Genomic DNA, 12,962 nt, shown 5'->3' with positions numbered 1-12,962 from the left:
CCATACTTATCTCATTTAGCCGATGTTTTTAACCCGCAAAATTTATTGCAGCGGGTGGACTTCTTATCATCACCAATTATAATAGTGTATAAATCTATTGCAAGACTAGTATATTTTATTTTTTAAGGCCGAATTTATACTACCGAAATTCGTCTCTTGCGCAAAGTAGAAATATCACCAAAGTAACATTCATTTCTTGATGGCGTTTGTTTAATAGCATACGGAAGCGATACTATGATATAATTTATAATCATGCAATTCGAGTGTATACGGTTTGCAATTGACAGTGTCCGTTTCCATACATGCCTGTATACTAGTACATGCATATATAATTTCCGTCCTAAGAAACACGCGCTCTCGGCACTAGATAACACGGCCCGGATATGACGCAAGGACCGGAAGTTGTTGGTATCGAGGAGTTAATCGAGGAGACCGGTGGCTGTGGGCGATTCCAGGTGCTCCTCTGTGCCATTACCCACAGCTGCAAATGTATCATCTGCTTCTCAATGCTGTTCATGGTGTACGGCGCGGCGGCCCCGGACTGGTGGTGTTCTGAAGGAATAGAGCTAGGAAACGTCACAAGTGGAGCGGCGGGCAATGATTCCCGACGGAAGGGCTGCGAAATCCATCTGAATGGTGTCTCCAAACCTTGCGAACAGTTTAAGTTCAGCGATGAGATGAATACTATAGTGTCTCGGGTATGCAAAACCCACAAGCATTAAAATAAAGCATATCACTTTATTGTTCGATTTCTTACGTTGAATGAAATAAAATAGATCACAGAACTTGTACCCATAATTACCAAGCACATGCATGATTACAATTTTCGAAATTTTAGTTTTCTCTGGTTTGCGACCACGAGTGGATCTCCTCAACTATAACCTCCATCCAGATGGCTGGCATCCTCGTGGGGAACATTGCATGTGGCCAAGTGGCCGATCTTATTGGCCGAAAGAAACCGTTTTTTGCCTCCATACTGGCCCTTGTCCTCCTCAACATTGGTGCCGCGTTCTCTGTCTCCTGGGTGATGTTCGCCGTCTTTCGCTTCCTAATCGGGGTTTCCGTGGGATTCGAAGTCATTGTTCAGTACAACCTAACTGCAGAATTTACACAGGTATAAATGTTATTCATTGTGATTTACCCATAGCAAAACTCCTATTGGACTATCCTTTATGCAACCGAAAAATACCCAACCGGGAAATACAGTGACCACAGCTCATTAAAAAGTCGTGTGGTTACATGTACAGTCGAAACTCATTAGCTCGATATCCTCGTTGGCTCGAACCAGATTAAAAGGACCGATCTTTCTTTACTCTTTGTTCATATAAAATTCGATCGGATGGCTCGATATATTGAGGGTCGATATTTCTCCACGCTCGATGTCATATTCGCGGTCCCAAGTAAGAATTTCACACTTTGTTTTGTTTGCTTGGGTCGATGTCATTTTCGCGGGTTCAAGTAAGATTTTCACCCCTTGATATGTTCGCTTGGCTTCATTAAGCACAATGCGTTAATCGATTAAAATTGGTTTTATAATTTTTATAAAATTTAAATGGTTACACTGTTTGAGCAATCATGCCATCACTTTAAGTTCTGTCTCTAATTGTTATCGTTATCCATGTATACATGAATTTTAATGCATTTTGATAAGGCGACATTCACATAAAATATTGCGCTGAATACTTTTCTTAATGTATGTATTCTTACAAATTTCAAATGCTGAGCAATATAGAGATGTACCCGGTATACTCTTTCAACTTGGTTGAAAAACAAAGACCAAATTAAAGCCACATTCCTCGCCGGCAACATAGAACCCGTACGTAAGCTAGCTCTTCTCTTGCGGAGATAGCGTAGCAAATAACGAACAAGGTAAACAATACTTTTTTGTAACGAATCAAAGAAAAAATCACATTTTGTTCTGTAAGCAATCCCGCTTGGCTCGATTTTCTCGAGGCTCGAAGTATTTTGGCCGGTCCCGAGAATATCGAGCCAACGAGTTTCGACTGTAGTATGTACAAACCACTGATTTACAGTTTATATCATTGATAAGCTCGATGGCGAATGTATACCGACGTAAACCATACAATTAACATACTTGAGATTGTTTTGTCAGACTCGTTGGAGGACGTGGGTTGTGGCTATGCCGTCCTGGGCCATTGCTACTTCGCTGTTTGCCCTCGTCTGCTGGGCCCTGAACGACTGGGTGTGGATCCACATTGCCACCGCCGCCACTGGACTCCCTCTTCTGTTCACATACTGGTAACTTAATGGCATTAATCCCTTTTGTTAACCGATTCCGGATGGCTCCGTCTGTTTTATCTAGACCTTCACCAAAGTATAGCGACGTAATTGTATTTCCACGGAATCATTTTTTGTTTAGAGAACCTCAATCTCAATCAAGGTTTTCTAAAACAAAATGGATAGTGTATGCACCATAAATATGCCATTTGACCTTGTTTCCATTGTTTACAGGTTTGTTCCTGAGAGCTTCCGTTGGTATATCGGTCATGACAGAATTGAGGATGCCAAACAAATAGTAAAAAAGATGGCGCGATATAACAGGAAGCCCGTCCCCAAGAGCTTGGACTATATAGGGAAAGAAAACGCAGAAAGCGGGGACCAGAAATATTTCTTTAGCGACTTGTTTAAAGAAAGAAAACTGAGACTGTATACGTGCCTATTTATGTTAGTTTGGTAAGTTCGTGCCTACGTTACATCGTCGCAACAGTTTAAAATGATGTTATTTTGTGAATGTGTTTAATTCAAACATTCACACTTGTCCAGTTCCATCATTTCCGTTCGTCTATAACTTTGACCTTCAACATAATCATGACCTAAACATGTTAACAGAACGTGTGAACTGTCCAACACTAGTATGATATTGACCAACAATGGATTTATTTTGCTGTTGCATTGACCTTCACTTGCATCATGACCTTTTGGTTGACTGGATACGGTCTTTGACATTGACCCACTTTGACCACTGACATTAACACCCAACATGACCTTCGTTCACTGTGACAATAACCTTCATTTGCAGGATGACCCTACGGCTTACCACGTATGGGATCCAGTTTGGGGTTCCTAGGCTGTCCGGAAATCTGTTCATAAACATGTTTATCCTCGGCCTCACTCTAAGCCCAATACAATTCATCAACATCTGGCTTCAAAACAGGTACGGCTTAGGACATGCTTGCTATAGGGATGTCTTCTCATTGGTACGGTGTGTAAACGTGTGCGTTTAGGTTTAAGATTGTATGTGTCTTTTTGTCCTGAAAAGAGAAACAGTCAAATAACAACTATCTGCTAAGCATGTCATTAACTATCAATGTTTTGATTTTTTTTAACTGATTCTGCTAAATGGTTCGATCAAAAATGCAGAAATGATAAGAACAAAAATGCCTTGTGTGTTTATAATAACTCACAAAGGTATCGAGACAGAGTTCAATAGTGTATATTGAAAAGTTTGTACAAATCTACTGTGTAAAAGAAACGTAAAGCTGTTAAAATTACACGTTTAAAATTTGAAGCGTACTAGGCCTTTTTGTATATATTTTCGTTCGCAAAACCCAAATAATATTGTTAATGTACCACTTGAAAATTCATTTCGAGCAAATGTTTGTTTATATCAACCATGATAATATATGAGGAAGCTGAACACTTGATTTCAATGAATTTAGGAATATTTTTGGAGGCCTAGATAACCCTTTTACATACGATAAAGTTTGCAAAACTATTGCTTTGCTTAAGAAGAGTAAATCTCCGAGAGGACATAAACTGCAAAATAAGTATTTTATTGAAGCATGTGATTTTTAGGTGAATATATTACAGATATTTTCAATAGCATTTTAAACTGCGAAAATTAACATGACGCGGTCTGTCAGTAAAACTGGTCGGACAATACCCGACTGACCAATCAGCTTCCATATTAGGCGGGGCTTATCAGTTACCCGTTGCTATCCGCCATGACCTCCGACAATCTGCAATTACTAACAGTAGTGTAATTACTCTGTTTTCTATATTATATTAAACACAAGATATGTTTTTTATAACTGAGAGATAGTAAAGACGAGGAAATCCATAATGCTGACATTTTCCCTTTTTGCTGCTCAAATTATGCAAATTATGCAAAAAAAATTTTTGGAATTTGTTTGATTACAAAGTGACCTTTCGGTAGACTACTTCAACCCTCCAATTCTTAATGTGATCGTGCATATGCTAATATACGAATCTCTTTCGTTAGTCATAAAACATGAAATATCATTATGAGTATTAGTGTATAATATTGACGACATCTCGCGATTTTATTTTTATTTTGAATTTTTCTTCTTCTTGTGCGTAAAGTTTTACATCCGAAGCATATACATTTGCTTTTAAGTTTGTTTGGACAAACTGTTAGTGAAAAAGACTTTTCAGTGAATTTGAGTTATATTATTTTTATTAAATTTAGATGAAAGATCAAATTTCATATAGCTTAAGGTCACAATACGTATATACGTATAGATAAAACAAAATCATCTTCGTAAATGACGCAAATCAAAGTATAAACCTGTGCATTTATAATGATATGATCACTTCTAACTCCTAAATTTATGTTCCTTGTAAGAACAGTTTCGCATTTCATTTAATACGGATATTAATTCATTGAGAGACATATTACGGTAGTTATATCAATAATAATAATTCACTAAACTTGTATAAAAGGTGACTTTAATGGAGAAAGAAAGAAAAACAGCAAAATCCATATGATCTAAACAAAAGTCATTTTTTGTTGACTTTCGTAAAGGAAATTAATACATGTCTTGTTTCCCTAAATTTGAGGTTTCTACTGAAACAAAGTTCCGGTTTTTTCAGATTTTTTTTTAAGTTTAGACATTAAATCATTGCTACCTGAATCAAGCATTGAATTTAATTAATTATAATAAATAACTAATTTAATGATATACTAGCTTTTATTGCTATGTTTTACCATGTTGCATGCATTTTTATCTGATTGTCAAGTATAAATTCTAAATAATTATCGTCTGCTTCTGTGTTCATATCGGAGTGCCCTTTCTGAAGGGTCACGTGACACTGTAGACGTAGCCTTATCGTCATCGGCGTGGTTTCAATTATCCGATTGCTGCAAATAAGGGTATTACCATACTATTACACAAAAAGGGCGATACGACTGATGTTAAATATAGAGTAATAACTTTGTTAAGCAATTTTTCGAAACTGTTTACATGTGTACTTATTCAGCTAGTATCAAAATGGTGTAAAGAAAATACTGTTATTTTTGACGCACAATTTGGTTAAAGAAGAGGTAGGTCTACAGTTGATGCAGTTTTTATTCTTCACTCAATTGTTCTAAAATAATGTTAACTTAAACAAACGATTATATTGCTGTTTTATTGACATGAAACGTTGTTTTGATTCCTTATATCTCAATGCGTTATGGTTGAAGTTGTATTAATCAAATTTCGATGCTAAAAGGGTACGTGTAATATGCAGTATGTACCAGTTAAGTCCTGTGTAAAACCCTGTAATAGTTATTGAGAATACTTTGATTACTATGGATACATAAACCAGATGATTTATTGTGCATCGTAATAAAAAAAATACCTTAACATTTAAAATATTTGAATCACGTTTTACCCTAATGCTTTACATAGTTAATACTAAATTTGTCATGTTAGTAAGTCATGTATTGAAAATAATTGTTCCGACATCTATAGGTATACGAAAGTCAAAAAATATTCTTGTACTAGCTTTGATGAATTACAACATAACTATTTTGAGTAAATCCTTCATATGACAATAATATAAGCCGCTCACTGCAAAGTGTACTTGTAATAATGATATATTAATGTATACATTTAACACAAAAAAACTGTAAAGTTTCCGTGTTATAAGATATGTTCTGTTCTGTTCGGTATAAAAATGATTATTTTGCTTTGGATGTTCTTGTGTTATAGCTTTTATACGTATGTTCATGCCTGTCAGACTGGGTCGGAAGAAAACAGCCTGTTTGTGTTATGGTCTGGCTGCAGCGGCGGCGTTCGCAGTGGCTGTAACAGCAAGAATTCCAGGTAATATTTCCGGCATGAACCTTTGTTTGTAAACAATTAGTTTTTAAAAATATTTTGGCTGGAGAGAAAGGTAGGCGTTGAGCCTTTCAAATATATGGCTGTTGGTATCATGTTATATTTATCTCTGAGTCTGCTATGATGTGCCCGTAAATCGGTATGCTTACAAACACTATTTAGTCGTTATAAATCGGCCGAAAGAGTTATATCGATCCGGGAACAATTGGCCTTTATATGTTATTGCATTTATATAACCCATGTAGATTACGCTTTAATAAACGCGTTTAGTGTATGCATTCGTATTAGTCATGATGGGAATGGTGAAATATATTTCAACTATTTGCAGCCAGCAGTATTAAAACTCGCTATCAGCGACCTTATCGATAACGCCACTGTAAACATATAATTAAATTGCGAGTCATATAGCATGTAGACAAACTGGTTGCGGCGGAATTCGTCAATGTTTTAATGAAAATCATACAGCTTGTCGACAAGGAACATTAGCTGCGGCGGAATTCGTCAATGTTTTAATGAAAATCATACAGCTTGTAGACAAGGAACATTAGCTGCGGCGGAATTCGTCAATGTTTTAATGAAAATCATACAGCTTGTAGACAGGGAACATTAGCTGCGGCGGAATTCGTCAATGTTTTAACCTTTTAGTTTGGGTTAATGTCACAAAAAACATTAGATAAAAGTTATCACTATTTTTTCAACGCTTTTGGTTATCATCATGCTTGAATATAAAGGGCTAAAATGCAATAGTTTATTAAAACATGTTTATATAAATATTCATACAAACGGGTAGTATATCAATTGTTTCCGATTTGCAGATAGCCAGGGTCAAGACTGGGCCACAAACATTTTCGCAATTATGGCATTGACCATGGCAAATGCCGCCTGGTCGCCACTTCAGACTCTTACAATGGAAACCTACCCTACCGTGATCAGGTATAACCGCTACAGGCATAATGCTGCTTGTTTACATAAGATGATAAGATGCATCGCGTCATTTGTAAGTTATTTTTGTTTTTCTATTTTATGTAATATAAACAAAGCCGCAGGATTGTTCAAAACTTTGATAGAATTAACAGTTGTTTAGGTCATCTTTATGAACTTTAAAATCATTACTGCTCTGGTAGTTTAACTGCTGTATTTTAACAAGATTTCAGAAAGCATTTTGAGCTGTACTTGTTTATATTCAAATATGTGAACACTTAATCCAATATTTCACTTTTAAAAATTAAAACGTTGTCGTTAATCACATAAGTAAAGTTCTGAATAATTATTCGGTTCAATGTATGTGAATCAACAAGCCGGATATTTCATTTAACGGATATATTAGTTCATAACCGATCACACAAGCGCTTATTCTTCCGAATAAATAGCCATAGAGGATTTCAAACTAAAAAAAAGAACTTAAACGTTAATAACACAAAAAAAAACTTGCATTAAAAGGTGGTATTTTCAATAAATAAACAACAACAAAAACAACACGATATTCTTTGAAGAATTTGTAGTTAGTTGAGAGTAGAATGATTTTCATATTACCATAACACTTAATACTTGTAACTTCCCCGAAGAAATTGTTATATTGTGATCAACAGTACAGTATCAGTTTAAACTCACTACAAGTTCAACATTATTGATACAGTAAAAAAATGCATTTGCTGCACCCTAAGCCCAATCGAGTTACTAACTTTTTACACGAGCGCTTCATCCGCGTGAATCATTTGGAGATTCTCGGCCATTTTTATCGAAAACAACATCGGTTGTATATGGACGGTTTACTATGTCAGATATCGGTACACTTTAACTGCGCTGAAAGTCGATCGCGTAGTTATTTCAATTTAGCAGTTAAACTTAATGACTTAACTATTGAGAACCCTAATTATGTTTGCATAAAACACTTCACTGGAAAAACAAATAAACTGAGATTTACAATTATAAGCTAAAACACTACATTTAATTTATAATTTAATTCAAGATTTAACGAACTACTTCTTCTGATGTACCGGCATACATCCGAGGTTGTTTTCGATATAAAAAATGGCCGAGGAGTTCCGAATGCCGCGTGAATTTAAACCACGAGGGTATTGAGCGAAGTAATTGCTTTGCACCATGTTTTCAATAACTAGCCTTATACTTCATCAAGACGCTAGTTATTGAAACGTTAAACTCCGCCAATTCGTAACCGTTCCGACATGTGAGTAAATGGAAAGTCGAAAAAGGGATATATATATATATATATATATATATATATATATATATATATATATATATATATATATATATATATATATATATTCAAATTTGATTTTTAAAACAAATACTAAGTAGATCTGCCGTGAATACCGGGTATGCTTTACATTGCAGAAATTTGGGTTACGGAACCCAGAACACGATGACTAGGATCGGAGCGATAATAGGACCACAGCTTGTCTACCTGGTCGGTGATATTTTACTTTATTGTTGAAAGCTTGCATATGAATGCTGTTTTTTTTGCATTTGAGTCAGTGCGTCAAGAGATTTGTTCTTTTCGTGAGAAAAAAATCTGAGCAAAAAAATCCCGGGAAACAGGTTTGATGTAAGACCATGAATTTTGCCTATGGCAATTCATTGGAATCATTGGTGACAAAAGGTAGCTTACAGAAATTCAAAGTGCTCCCGTTATTCTACTATGCGCCAAGTTAATGTAAACTTACATTTCTTAACATAGTTGTTTTAACCTTACATATCGCTTTCATTTCATTTTCGGTCAAGTAAAATGGGCGTCAACATTAATTACCAGCTGACAAAACATTTAAAGATTTTGAAGAGTAACTGTTTATCGCTTGTTTCTGTTGTAGGAGACAATGTTTGAGGGAAGCCTGTATTGGATCTCAGGCACGGCGCTTGTGGTCGCCATGGCGCTGCTCGTGCCCATACCAGAAACTGGAAGAAGAGACCTTGTTGACAAAATCGTTTTGCCGATAGCGCCGCCTACAGTAGAAGATGATGATAGCGAAGAAAAGCAGGAGACGACGAGTCTTGTGTGACATTCATGTTGTCATATGTTTTTACTCTCCTTTTGCTATGAATGTTTAACAGTACTTATACAGTTCGTCTTTTTTCCTCAGTTGTGCATACTTTATTTATAATTGCGCTCAGGAAAAACACAAATCACAAAAAGACAAATGCAAAATATCAATTTAATTAAATGGAAATGATATAAACATAGATAAAAAGCTTATGCCAGAAACAGCCATCAAAACTCTTTGTAAGGATATACCACATCAGAAAGCATAATAAACATAATAGAATATTCATTATCCTAAAACAATAGTCAACACATAGTATGATTAGCCAGATTAGCAAAGTTATAAATCAGAACTTGTCAGACAAAATCATAGTAATAAAAGAACTGGGTGGGACGGAGGCAGAAAACAAACATCCGAACCGGATTAAATCTAAAGAACACGTGAGAAAGGCGCCAAAAAAAAAAGGCCGACAGCTAAACCTAAGATAAGTAAGAAAGAGTTCCCTCCCTTAAAAGTTATTAAGATTCCTCAAACTTTGTTAAATTATTCGCTCAGGGAAAACAAAGACAATTGTAAACTTTAAACTTAATTTGTCCAATATAATAGGCTTTTCGATTGGAAATGATATTAACACAGATACAAAGCTTATGTTAAAAGCAGCCATAAATCCCCCCCCCCCGCATCCAAGAAAAAAGAAGGCCAAAACCTATACTAATTTCCAAAATATTAATTAGTAAGCAAAAGCGACAATACGTGCCGCGTCAATCATGCTTGTTAATATATTTCAAAGATAATGAAAGTCACAGGTGGATTTTCAGTTACCAAACAATTGAAAAGGTTACCCCGCCACACCACATTCGAGACAGTAGAACGCTCCTCCGCGTCAGAAGGAGAGCATGGTGTATTCTTGAGCGTGATCAATCGAAAGTACGTCATAATATATGCGTCGAAACATACGATCAACTCTGCTCGCGTCTAGTGGGAACAAAACCTCAGCAGAAACAGTACAAAACAACGGTTCTGTGGGTGCTACGGGAACTAACCTACACAATTTGTTTAACGCCTTAATTACTGGACATAACGAGAAAGTGAATTGATTAGTTTTAACATACTTAAAGTGACACTCTTACTCAAAAGTAATACATACACATGTATAACAAACATCAAGTAGTAGTAGTAGTGGTAGTAATACATGTAGTAGTAGTAGTAGTAGTAGTAGTAGCAGTAGCAGTAGCAGTAGTAGTAGTAGTAATAGTAGTAGTAGTAGTAGTAGTAGTAGTAGTAGTAGTAGTAGTAGTAGTAGTAGTAGTAGTAGTAGTAGTAGTAGTGGTAGTGGTAGTAGTAATAGTACCAATAGATATAGATTTGCGCGTGCATACCAGAAGGCGAAATACGAACGTATGCCAAGTGGCTGAGTAAAAATACGCCTTGTAGCGGGATGAAAATACGACTGATTAATATTCCGTATTTCTTAACCTACCATTAAGCGTATTTTTATGTTGTCATTATTTCGCACGCAAATACGCAATGACATAAATCAGCTACCATACCATACTGATCGGTTTAACTTAGATCACACAGAATGAAATCGTTCCGATAAAAAAATCTAGTTCGAGTTCCACAAAGCGGCCATGAGTATGTTTAACGGATACAAGTATTATGTATTTAAAGACAGAACATTGTTACATCGTAGATTAAAAGTCAAGGTCAACATATTTTTTTTTTGATATATCAATAAATAACGCTTGTCACGTTCTCTGCGTATGGATCCATTTCATAAGAAGTATAGAAGTTTTGGTACAAAGTTCTTAACTAGCACTGATATACTGTTCTAAGGGAGATTACTTGAACTTACAAAGGACCAGTGTGGCATGTGTAACTTCTATTGACGGATCAGTGGCAGTTCTAATGGTAATAACTCAAACTTACCAAGGGCAAATGTGACATTTTCGACTTCTACTGCATGTATGTCATAATGGTATTATCAAAAGCTAGCCAAGAGTCAATGTGACAGATGTTACTCTTAATAGTGTATGTACGTTGAACTTTCTGATTGTAATCACTCAAACATGCCATAGGCCAATAAAATTTGGAACTTATACTGTATGAATGTTGACTGATTTATGGTAATTATTCGAACAGTGGAAAAGTCAATATCGCACGTTCCACTTCTATGGTATTTACGTGGACTGTTTTAATTGAAATGACTCAAAACTTTCGAAGGGTCAATGCCGCATGTGATTCTTCTTCCGTATGTACGTTGACTTTTGAAATGTTTATAACTAGGGTTGCAAACGAATGACAAAATTTATTCGAATAATATATATTATTATAATATAATATATTCGAAGCGTGGCATAGTTGTTTATGAATTGTTATTTGACGTAAATTAGTTCATGCGCAGAATTTATTACGAAAGTGATTTATGTGAAATGAGTTATAAACAACAGGCTGTGTTGGTGAAAAGAACTGATTCGGTAATGTGAATTTATCGATTAAGTGGTTAAGAGACATCAGAACAATGGCACGTTGTTTCACTTATAATGGGCTCTTAATTTTAAAAATAATGTATATGCATTTCAGTGGTAATGCAAAATAGTTCTGTAATGTAGTAGATAACATACAAGCAACCCAAAACCAACGGAACCAAACCGAAACAGCTTTGGTGTAACGCCTCAACATACATAACCCATGCACCAAAATCAGTTTTGTAATCTTACTAGTCATTGCCTAAAATCTTAAAGAATAAACTGGCCTTGGTCACATAAGCATTAAGCATCAGATGGCATTTCTTGCGTTATATCTCAACCCCAAAAGCAATTTTTACTAGTTCTAATGTATTTAAAAATTGTGACGTACATGCTTACCTAAAAACAAGGCATAATTTTGTGTATGAGATATACTATCTCAGAAGTTAAGAACCATTTTATCACTACATTTTTTTTTTTTGAAAATGATCTCTTTAAAATAGACCAAAACTAGACTAGTATGCGTATCTTTTATAAATGACGAAATGTAAAGTATTAACTATTATTTTCAAATAAACTTGTTGTAGAACACTCGTAGTACAATTTAAGGCAAATGGCATGGCGCAATACTGTGTGTAGGTACCTTAATACGTACCCTTATAGTACAATTGATGGCAAACGCTACCTTGACGCATAAAGTTTACTTAACATAGTATTACGGGGGTTAAAATAAAGCATCAACTGAACAATAAACCTTTTAAAATATTGATATCGTTTGTTTTCATTGGCGCCGCACTGAAGTGCGCGCCTATTATGGAATGGGAATTTATTTTAGTTAGTGGTAGGAGCGGTTTTTAAGTTGGTTGACAGTTGGGTTTTACTGTTATTTTATAATGATTAAAAAATGCAAATGGGTGGCGATTGTATGGATGTTAAAAATGCTTTTTATAGTTGAATAGATAGTCTTCAATTTATCTTCAAAACATTATTTCGGAAGAACGACAAATAAATTTAATAACTGTTCCCGATTCGTTTACGTTTTCCGATTGGTTACCTGAAATATCTGAAATATCATGTGCCGGAAATGTAAAATATGTGGACCGGTAATTATGTGAATGGGAATAATTATGTTTAATGTTGTTTTGTTATGTTTACTGCATTGATTAACCATGAGGTAATCTTTTTTCTTTAATCTAATCGATATTGGAATTAAATTTTCACCTAACTTTATTTGTTAATGTGTTGAAGGTGACATTAGTAAAATTTTATTACGATTTTCCCCGAGTTGTAACACATACCGGATGTTGCTATTTTTAGAACCAGAAGGTATTTCCCCGCTATTCATAGGTCAATAATGGAATTTCTACATCGTAGCAGTTGGAAACTCGGGTGATGATTTTATCATG

The 12,962-nt window shown here is 35.3% G+C and overlaps 1 protein-coding gene across 1 annotated transcript; it reads left to right on the top strand.

The window, feature by feature from the left end:
- Positions 1-506: 506 nt before the first annotated feature.
- On the top strand, positions 507-9,300 carry LOC128244407 (organic cation transporter protein-like). Its single transcript, XM_052962417.1, has 9 exons — positions 507-698; positions 839-1,114; positions 2,114-2,259; positions 2,473-2,694; positions 3,041-3,175; positions 5,986-6,071; positions 6,902-7,019; positions 8,445-8,517; positions 8,918-9,300. Exons 1-9 carry the CDS (start codon positions 507-509, stop codon positions 9,104-9,106), a joined length of 1,437 nt encoding a protein of 478 aa, XP_052818377.1. The 3' UTR covers positions 9,107-9,300.
- Positions 9,301-12,962: the final 3,662 nt, after the last annotated feature.

The sequence above is a fragment of the Mya arenaria genome, chromosome 8, assembly GCF_026914265.1.
Source record: "Mya arenaria isolate MELC-2E11 chromosome 8, ASM2691426v1".
In the NCBI taxonomy this organism is placed as follows: domain Eukaryota; kingdom Metazoa; phylum Mollusca; class Bivalvia; order Myida; family Myidae; genus Mya; species Mya arenaria.
This window is presented reverse-complemented; position numbering and strand designations above follow the sequence as displayed.

What these genes read in the sequence shown, in the direction of transcription:
- LOC128244407 (XM_052962417.1), top strand. Translation starts at nt 507, where the DNA reads ATGCTGTTCATGGTGTACGGCGCGGCGGCCCCGGACTGGTGGTGTTCT. An exon ending in TGAATACTATAGTGTCTCGG is followed by an intron (nt 699 to 838) that starts GTATGCAAAACC and finishes TCGAAATTTTAG; the next exon opens with TTTTCTCTGGTTTGCGACCA. An exon ending in AACATCTGGCTTCAAAACAG is followed by an intron (nt 3,176 to 5,985) that starts GTACGGCTTAGG and finishes CATGCCTGTCAG; the next exon opens with ACTGGGTCGGAAGAAAACAG.